At 37.0% G+C, this 8628-nt stretch overlaps 2 protein-coding genes across 3 annotated transcripts; one reads left to right on the top strand and one right to left on the bottom strand.

Annotated features, from left to right (window-relative positions):
• Positions 1 to 1353: 1353 nt before the first annotated feature.
• Positions 1354 to 4493, top strand: kcnk5b (potassium channel, subfamily K, member 5b). The gene is made up of 5 exons (XM_034103128.1): positions 1354 to 1620; positions 2275 to 2386; positions 3045 to 3211; positions 3330 to 3498; positions 3624 to 4493. The coding sequence occupies exons 1-5, from the start codon at positions 1435 to 1437 to the stop codon at positions 4292 to 4294; spliced, it is 1305 nt and encodes a 434-aa protein (XP_033959019.1). The 5' UTR covers positions 1354 to 1434; the 3' UTR covers positions 4295 to 4493.
• Positions 4494 to 4566: 73 nt separating this feature from the next.
• On the bottom strand, positions 4567 to 8349 carry LOC117461262 (serum paraoxonase/arylesterase 2-like). Of its 2 annotated transcripts, XM_034103074.2 has the most exons (9): positions 8276 to 8349; positions 7997 to 8064; positions 7711 to 7766; positions 7345 to 7510; positions 5965 to 6088; positions 5672 to 5872; positions 5465 to 5546; positions 4892 to 5020; positions 4567 to 4793 (listed from the first exon to the last, which is right to left on the bottom strand). In XM_034103074.2, exons 1-9 carry the CDS (start codon positions 8344 to 8346, stop codon positions 4632 to 4634), a joined length of 1059 nt encoding a protein of 352 aa, XP_033958965.1. In that variant the 5' UTR covers positions 8347 to 8349; the 3' UTR covers positions 4567 to 4631. The 2 variants fall into 2 exon arrangements, with proteins under 2 accessions (XP_033958965.1, XP_033958966.1); XM_034103075.1 differs by lacking the exon at positions 8276 to 8349 and having other exon boundaries at positions 7695 to 7766; positions 7997 to 8040.
• Positions 8350 to 8628: the final 279 nt, after the last annotated feature.

Genomic DNA, 8628 nt, shown 5'->3' with positions numbered 1-8628 from the left:
CGCATAAAAAAAAACATGTACCATTATGTAGTTCCAGTATATCCAAGTATTAATATAGGTAAACTCTATTACTGATTGGTTCCTAGACGATCACGTTCTTTTTCTTTATGATGTCATGTAAGTAAGGATCAAATGGCAATTTATTACTTATATGTTTTCTTACTGATTATTGTGAACCCCCAAATATAAATTAGAGCCCCTTCACCTCTCAAAAATGTGTTCTGCTGATTGTGACTTCTTGACATGAATGTGTGAAAAATTCCAAATAGAAATATCTGCTTTGTCAAAAAGGGAGAACGATTGGAGTATGAAAGTTATTTAAGGATTTCTTCAACACAATTTCAGAAACACATTTATACCAATTGGTGTATATTTTTTTACATATTCAAACGATTTGCTATAAATTCATGGTTAATCCTTCATCAGTGCATCAGGTGCATACGGCAAACACACATATCATGGCTCCATTTCATTCTCCCACCAAAAGCACTGTGAATTCCCTTAAGGTGCAGCACATCACTGTCTGGCAGCTGCTACAGCTGGAACATCTGTCTCAGTATTATACCTAAAACGAAACAAAAAATACACTTCCCATGGGCAATACAATAGTGTTTTTTGTAAGCTGACTAATACTCCTTGTGATGAACAATCCGTCCTTATTATGTGCAGTGAGCCATGATATACTGTAGAGTGCCATAGATAGATAGATAGATAGATAGATAGATAGACTCGAGTATATTCTTCAAATCATTCATTCTTACACATGCAGTATTCTCACATTGTGGGAAACACCTCTTCACCATTATCATGCAGAGCAGCCAGGATCCACCCAGTGTGTCACACTCAACTCCAGTCTTCTGGATGAAGATAAGAGCAACTGTCATCACCACAAACACACACAACTTCAGTCACAAAATGCAGGCATGCCTCCTCACAACTGTGGCTTACTGAGGGCGTGTTGCCCCCTGTCGGATGTTTCTATAATTGCTTCATTCCGGTATTCTGCATTCATGTAAGAAAGTATAGAGACAGGTTGAACACTTGCATTTTTATTTTATACATAATGATGTATATGTAAATAAGACTGTTCATTATACTGAAAATAAGGGGGGAATATGCTGATTTGGCATACAAAAACAAAAACAATGTGTTACCTGCTTGGAAATGTGGACAGCCTTTAAGCTATTTCCATAGTTTTTGCATTTCTCCACTGTTTTTTTTTTTATCAATAGGAATTTGATCATATACATTATATAAGTCTATAAATCAAGCATCTAATGAAATTATGTTTCTGGACAATGGATCTGAGTTTGTGTGAGCGTAATGCTTTGTGTTGTAGGCTACCAGGAAGAAAGCTGAGCAGGTAGGATAAGGGCAGTCCTCTCAGGAATAAAAGCTACACTACGACGTATAGACTGAAGTTATGACTTTAATATGGCAGATAAGGGTCCGTTTTTAACTTCATGTATAATTTTCTACTTGTCGATCGGGGCTGCAATATTTCAAATTCTCGAAGAGCCCAACTGGAAAACAGCCAGAGACGAGTATATCGAACAAAAGAAAATCATTTTGAAGAAATACAGCTGCTTAACAGCGGAAAGTCTGGATGAGATTTTGGAGGTATGAAACGTGTTTTAATAGCAGTTTATGACAGGAGATTAACATGACTGAGATAAGTAGGCAAATGTGTACGTAACTTTTCGCGGTGATTAACCAACTATGTATCCTAGTTGGTAAAAGCATGTATGCTTTTGTTAAGTCACATTAAGTTATCAAATACAATACATGTGAACAACTCACAGATGTTAACAGCTTAATTTGCCTTATTTTACCTTTTATTTAGCCTTGATGGGTGAAAGTCTTTACATGTCAGGACACACCAGAACCTGTTTTACCTGATTTAACAACAAAACAACCGTATGCTGGCCAAAGCAACCTGTAGCCTGACTATAAAACCACTTCAATGTTTTTTATGTCATGTTCATTTGTGTTAAAGCCGAATTTCACCGGACATTTTGCGAGCACTCTTGGTTTTAAACAGCACAGTGAGCGTGCATGAGCATGTCTTTCTCCTCCGCACACATATTTGAATGTTTGCTAAGGGTGTGTCCGCTTTAATGGCAGCTGGGAAGTTGTGAAGTTGATATTTTGAATAAGCCATTGTAAACGTTTTCAATAAGTTTGTTTATGGTGTTCTTAAGTTAAAGTAGTTGCTGAAGTTATAGGGGGATGTGAATGGGTTTTATTGAGAGTTTACTGTGTCCACTGTCTCAGATAGTGTCAGATGCTGCAGGCCAAGGTTTGACCATCACTGGGGACAAACAGCGGAACACCTGGGACTGGGGTAACTCTGTCATCTTTGCTGCCACCATTGTGACCACCATAGGTTTGTATGACACTGACAACATTTGATAAAAAAACAACTAATCCTTGTTTTATGTAAACATATTGCAATCAAAGCAGTTAAATGTGACGTTACATTTAAAATATTTGGCAACAGAATAAGTCCTTGTATACACCTCGCATTATTTATTTATTAACTCACTTTATGTGCGGTGCCACAGAGAAGTGTACAAGTCGATCTTAATGGAACACATAAAGACAGACAACATGTAATACTTCCATAATTCTTAATACTTTTTGGTGAGGTAAGGTATCGTGAACATAAGTCATAAACAACCCAAAACCTTTGTCAACTCTTGAAATTGTCTTGAAGATTTATCAGGAATTGAGAAAACATTAGCCCTGATTAATGAATTACTAACATCAAGACAATGACAATACTTGTGCTGTTGTAACGGTTATGTATTAAATTAATTATTTGCAAATGATCAAACTGTGATCTTCCTGCAAAATGAATACTAAGCTAATTAAAAACACTAGAGAAGGATACCAAGTATAGGCATTTTTCTTTTAACCTGACAACCCCCATTTTATAATTGTATCCTTAATGCTTTATTTCCCATCTGTAAATGATTGACAAATGACCTAACCATTAATGAAGTCTAGATGTGTGTGTTAATATTAACTCCTGTATTCCCCAGGTTATGGTAATGTTGCTCCTAAGACTCAAGGTGGTCGTGTGTTCTGCATCCTGTATGGTCTGTGTGGGATCCCCCTGTGTCTGGTATGGATAAGCCAGCTGGGTTCATTCTTTGGAGACCGGGCCAAACGTCTGTCCCAAGTTTTAATCCACAAAAAGGTTTCAGTGGTAAGAATTTAAATGAAAGCTGGAGTTGGGTTTTTTCTGAACACTGTTAATAAAAGGGTGTTATATTGTGTTATTTTAACATGAAGATCTAATGTGTTTTTTTTCTCCCTTCCATTAGAAAAAGGTCCAATTCACCTGCACAGCCTTATTCCTGTTATGGGGGCTGGTCGTGCACCTGGTGATCCCTCCATTTGTTTTTATGTCTATTGAAGGATGGAGCTACCTGGAGGGCCTCTACTTCTCTTTTATCACACTCACAACAGTTGGTTTTGGAGATTATGTGGCAGGTAGGTTTACGTTAGCATAATGTACGTTGTCATTTAAGTTAAGGTTTCTCTGTGGTTATTTGTGGTTCTAAACGTTTTGGTTTGTTAAGTCCTATGAAAAGAATGTCCACTGGCTCTCATTTCAGGTGTAAATCCAAACATAGAATATCCCAGGCTGTACAGAGTGTTTGCAGAGTTATGGATCTACATGGGCCTGGCCTGGCTGTCTCTATTCTTCAGCTGGAATGTCCACATGGTAGTGAAAGCTCACAAAGTGTTTAAGAAAAGAAGGCACAGGCACCGACACTTCTATGATCTGGAACCCGAGCCTGTCGAGGAGAAGCACAATCCAGAATTAAAGCGCTCTGTTATTGACATCTTTAACTTCTTATCAGAGGAGGAGGAAGACTACAGCACTGTCATCAAGGGAATTGGAACCACAGCAAATAAAACACTGCCTGAATACAACATAAATCGCTCTAAGAGCTGCAGCGACATCTTGGCCAACAACATCCAGAACCTGGATCACTCGCCACGTCAAAGACGCATGCTGAGCATCAGTGAAGTGTTCATAAATGCTATCGCTGTTGTGGACAAAAGCAAACGCGAGGCGCGTCCTTTAATACAAGATGGCAACAGAGAAACTGAACCTGCACAATGTGTGAGTGCAGATAAGGAGGAGGAAAGTTGTGCATTAGAAAGTGATGGCATATTCTTCACTGTACCCTCGACAAATACTACGGAAGAGGAAATTGTGCAGCATCCTCATGGTGGAGGGACTAGATTTACAATAGCTAAGGTAGTAGAGGAAAATTAGGTTATGGACAAAGACGAAAAAGGATCAAATATATGTTCTCATAACTTCTTATACCTTTAACATTATTGTGGAATCAATCAGTCTGTGTTGTTCGAAAGACCATACTATAAAACTATAACAAATACTGTCCTGTATCACGAAACAAACTGCATTTTGTGAAGATTATACTTAATGTTATACGGTTTCTTTCTTCACAACGAGCCAGTGTCTGTGTTCGGTAAAATAAAACTATTTTGCAAATTGTGAATCAAGATTTTATTTTTGTATCCCATGTCCATCCAAATCCTTTCTTACAACATTAATTTCCTTAAAAATCATTAGATACAAAGTAGACAGATTATTTTAAATCACAATACAGGGCTTTGTGGAAAATAGATCCAATTAGCAACTTTCCCTCAAAGGGAGCTGCTACAGTGGAGGCGACGAGCACATGGCCGTCATCACCGTACTCCAGGCTCATCACTGGTTTCTCTGAGAGAATGTTCTTGATCCGGATGACCTGGAAGAAACAGAATTAAAAATGATCAGGCAAATTCAAATACAAATGCTAAAATATTGTTTGATTAAAAAGCTAAACAAAAGCATATGCCCACTTACCTCAGAGCCGGCCAAATCTTCAGGGTCATACTTCACCAACTTCTGGCCATTTGGATGACAACCAAGCCAAATGTCACCTGTTCTGTGGTCCACCTCGATGTTATCACACAGTGACCCAACAGCTACAGACTGGTTGGAAACATCACAAACAATTCATTGATCATTAAATATCCATCCTCCTGAAATACAGATACAAAGGGAGGAATGTGGATATATAAATAATGTTTTTAAGGATTATGTTACAATACAAGCACAGTTCAAGTTACTTTTTGGATATGCACTTTAATTACTTTATTGCCAGACGTAATATGTAAAGGTGGATACTACTAAAAACTGGAAAGAGCAAGCCCAAAACAAAATCCACTTACTAATACTAACATGTCCAAAGCAAAGGGGTACAACATTTTAACAATGTAAGGTTTTACTGGGGGAGTTCTAGTTTTAATATTAAGCTTAGCTAAAAGGCTGCTAGCTGTATGGGTCTACTATCAGTAAGAAACAAATTAGAGGATTTCCAAAAATGACCATTTCATCTAATTGTTTTCAATAGAAAAAAAGAAAACACTGTATTACCTTTAGAAACCTTAATTGTTCCCCTTGTTGTCTTTCATAAACCTTGATGTCATGGCCAACAATATCTGAAACATAAATATACCTGCGCAACAGAAAATATTCATGTTTTATTATGTTAGCTTTGCAAAGGGAACATATTGCTGTGGAAATACATTCAGTTTAAAAAACAAGCAGATGCAGTGACTGCTGAGATGAATTGAGAATAACCGTTTGTCAGGTGATATGTTGATGCCATTTGCAGACAGAAAGCCATTGGCTGCCACCCTCACTTCCTCAGGGCTGTAATAGACCACCTCACACATGGGGTAATCCAGGATGAGAGTCAAAAAGTGGAGCACATCACTGGCAAAGTAGTGATCATTTGTGGCGTAAAAGCTCTCTTTTCCGACTGCAAGAATGTCATTTACACTGAAAGACACAATTAATGAGATAAAACGCTTCAATAGATTGTCAAATGTAAAAGGTGTGATACTGTTAAAGATTGATCGTATAGTACATACCTGTGGAGTAGGGGGTGGGCTATCGTTTTTAAGTGCACAAGTGTGTCTTCCTGAACAAGATGAAAGATCTCAACTTGACTTTTGTGTTCCGGGTGATTGACAACAAATAGGTAAACAGAGTCATCTGCAAACAAACAGAAATGTGTCTTTTACTTTTAGAGTGCAACAATTTCCATTTATTTCTGACCTCACAGATTAAGAAAAATTAAGCTTAACATTTCCGTCGTAGTTGATTTAGTGACACTTGAGGTTATTATGAACACAGTAGCTGGGTTTAACACCACAGATTCCAGAAAATGTTTTATAGACAGATCTTTGATTAACGATTACAGTCAACTTGAGTTACTTATGGCTGCTTCAAAATAAAAGGTATTTGTCCAGTCTTTTAATGTGAGACAACAACAGTGTGAAATGTTGGGTTACTTAAAGGCCGGGACTAAAGGCAGCTCTGATAAGGAGTGAACACTTAAGTGTAAAACCAATAAGATCAAAGTACAAATAGTATCACTGGATTACATACTGCATTCCTGCTAATCAAATCCCCTGGTGTACAGTTTAACACTTCTGAATGGCTGTCTCCACTACTACCAAAATAAATGTATAAAAACAATTTACTAAATGTGAATGCATTAAACTATTATTGCAGGAGAAATGCAGGATTAAAATAGCCACAGAAATCTGGTTTTAATTCATGAAAATAAGTAAAGAAACTTCCAATTCGCAACTATGCTAAGTTTAGTTTAGTTTATTGGTTCAGTTGGCAGGGACCATGTGCAAAAAGAACATACATCTCAAAGAGATAAGATGCTTTGTACAAGAGTATAGGAGTTTGCTAATTTCCACCTCAAGTCAAAAACCTTTGGTAAAAGCTAAGCAGCTATTAAGCTCCTTGACAAATTGTATTTCCTTTCCTTTTATTTTTTTAAAAAACATTGCATACAATGAAACGACAAAAGGGTCCTCCAGAGCATTGAATGTAATACATCATTATAAAACTGACTGTTTCTTTTACACTATTTCATGTTGCCTTTAATGTTCTTGAACAGAACAAACAGAATACCTGAGACTCACTTTCAGTCCATTTTACTTGGTTAGCATTAGATGAATGTTTGTCATAACAACAGTACCCAAAGGACATATTTGAAGTGAAGAACTGGTACTTTATTTGTCTCTTCTAATTTGTGTCTTTTTGATAGTTTTTCCTGTCTTCTTTAGCTTTTTTTGCAACATTGTCCACTTAGATAAAATTATAGGATATGAATTTACAAAGAGAGATGAAAGCTCAACCTTAATGTTAACATTGATTTGACAGTTCTGATCATTTCATGCACATCATTTATTTTATATTTTGTAAGATTTTGTACATGATTTGTGCTTTACCTGCTTCATCAGTGTATACACTAATGCCATGTGGGTTGAAAGAGTTTAGGTCCAGCTCTCCTTTGATCTGCAGCTCGACTGGAGTTGGCTTCGGGTGCAGCAAATCTAAAATGTAAATCTTCCCTGGTTCATCGGAGAACGAAGGAAGTCCAGGATATTTCAACCCCTGAGTGAAAACACAGCATGAGATGTTGGTGCAGAGTGGACATTTTTCCTGAGTAGGTATTTACTTAAAGAAATATGCAAACAAACTGGTATTCACAACCTTTGTTAAGAAAGTTGACCTATGCTTTCACATTTTTTAAAGGAAACTGAGTATGCAGTGCTTAAGATTCATGCAACAATGCTACCATTTTGATAACCCACTGTGCTTAGAAAGGCCAGACCGTCTTTCAGTATTGTGATATCCTCTGCCCCATATTCTGCACAAAACAAAAATAAAATGTGTTATCTTTTTCACTGATTTAATTTTACAACCCTGGCATTACAGCTGACACTTGACCTACAGCAGGAAACTGGGACTTTAAACTCTTTATGTATGCTCACATTTGGCATACAAGCTGTCCAAGTACGGAAATGCATTTAAACAGAACATTTCTGACCGTGTAAACGTCCAAATGAAGACAATGAAATTAAAATAAAGTTATCTTACCAATATTCTTCAAATATTGACAGTTGAGGTATTTCAAAGGCATTTCCCTTGAAGCAAGCATCATTTCACTGCAGAGAAAAGTTAAAAATGACAAAGCTTTTCATAGGCAAACAAAGCAGAACCTGCAAGTCTAGCAGGGCTTGGTTACAGAGATTTTCCCTTCCTGCTTGATCTTTTCTTTCTGGATTAAGCAACAGTTGTCAACATTGGAAATAAGTACAACTAACCCTCTATTATACCTCCAAATGTGGTCTCTAATAAAAATTAAAAAGTACTTACTTTAGTTTCAGGAATTTGTATCCAATGAAAGCTGCAAAGGCAGCAACAACAGCAGCCAGTACTTTCTTCATGGCTGCCAGGATTACAAACACACTCTGTGCATATAAAGGTCACACAGGAAGAGGTTCAGGGTGCAATTACATAGACACACCAAAGTATGGAAGCAAATAAGAGACAGAAGTATTTGAATTTGATCAGACACCGAATTTATAGCATTGAAAATAATTACATTGAAAATCTAAATAAAAAGTAGAGCACAGTAGAAGCTTGAAAAGTAATAGTTATTAGTGAATGCTTTAAAGACCTAACTTTCTTGTGGGTGGTAGAACTACATGGGTTTTACAAAAAACAAT

This window comes from Pseudochaenichthys georgianus, chromosome 16, assembly GCF_902827115.2.
Source record: "Pseudochaenichthys georgianus chromosome 16, fPseGeo1.2, whole genome shotgun sequence".
Classification (NCBI taxonomy): Eukaryota; Metazoa; Chordata; class Actinopteri; order Perciformes; family Channichthyidae; genus Pseudochaenichthys; species Pseudochaenichthys georgianus.
Note: the sequence above shows the minus strand (reverse complement) of the source record. Positions and strands in the feature narration are given on the sequence as shown.

Excerpts from the sequence above, each read along its gene's own strand:
- LOC117461262 (XM_034103074.2), bottom strand. The coding sequence starts at position 8,346 with ATGAAGAAAGTACTGGCTGCTGTTGTTGCTGCCTTTGCAGCTTTCATT. Across the intron at positions 7,767-7,996 it reads TCAATATTTGAAGAATATTG|AATATGGGGCAGAGGATATC; the intron begins GTAAGATAACTT and ends TGTTTTGTGCAG. Across the intron at positions 6,089-7,344 it reads TGTATACACTGATGAAGCAG|ATGACTCTGTTTACCTATTT; the intron begins GTAAAGCACAAA and ends GTTTGTTTGCAG.
- kcnk5b (XM_034103128.1), top strand. The coding sequence starts at position 1,435 with ATGGCAGATAAGGGTCCGTTTTTAACTTCATGTATAATTTTCTACTTG. Across the intron at positions 2,387-3,044 it reads CACCATTGTGACCACCATAG|GTTATGGTAATGTTGCTCCT; the intron begins GTTTGTATGACA and ends TGTATTCCCCAG. Across the intron at positions 3,212-3,329 it reads TCCACAAAAAGGTTTCAGTG|AAAAAGGTCCAATTCACCTG; the intron begins GTAAGAATTTAA and ends CCCTTCCATTAG.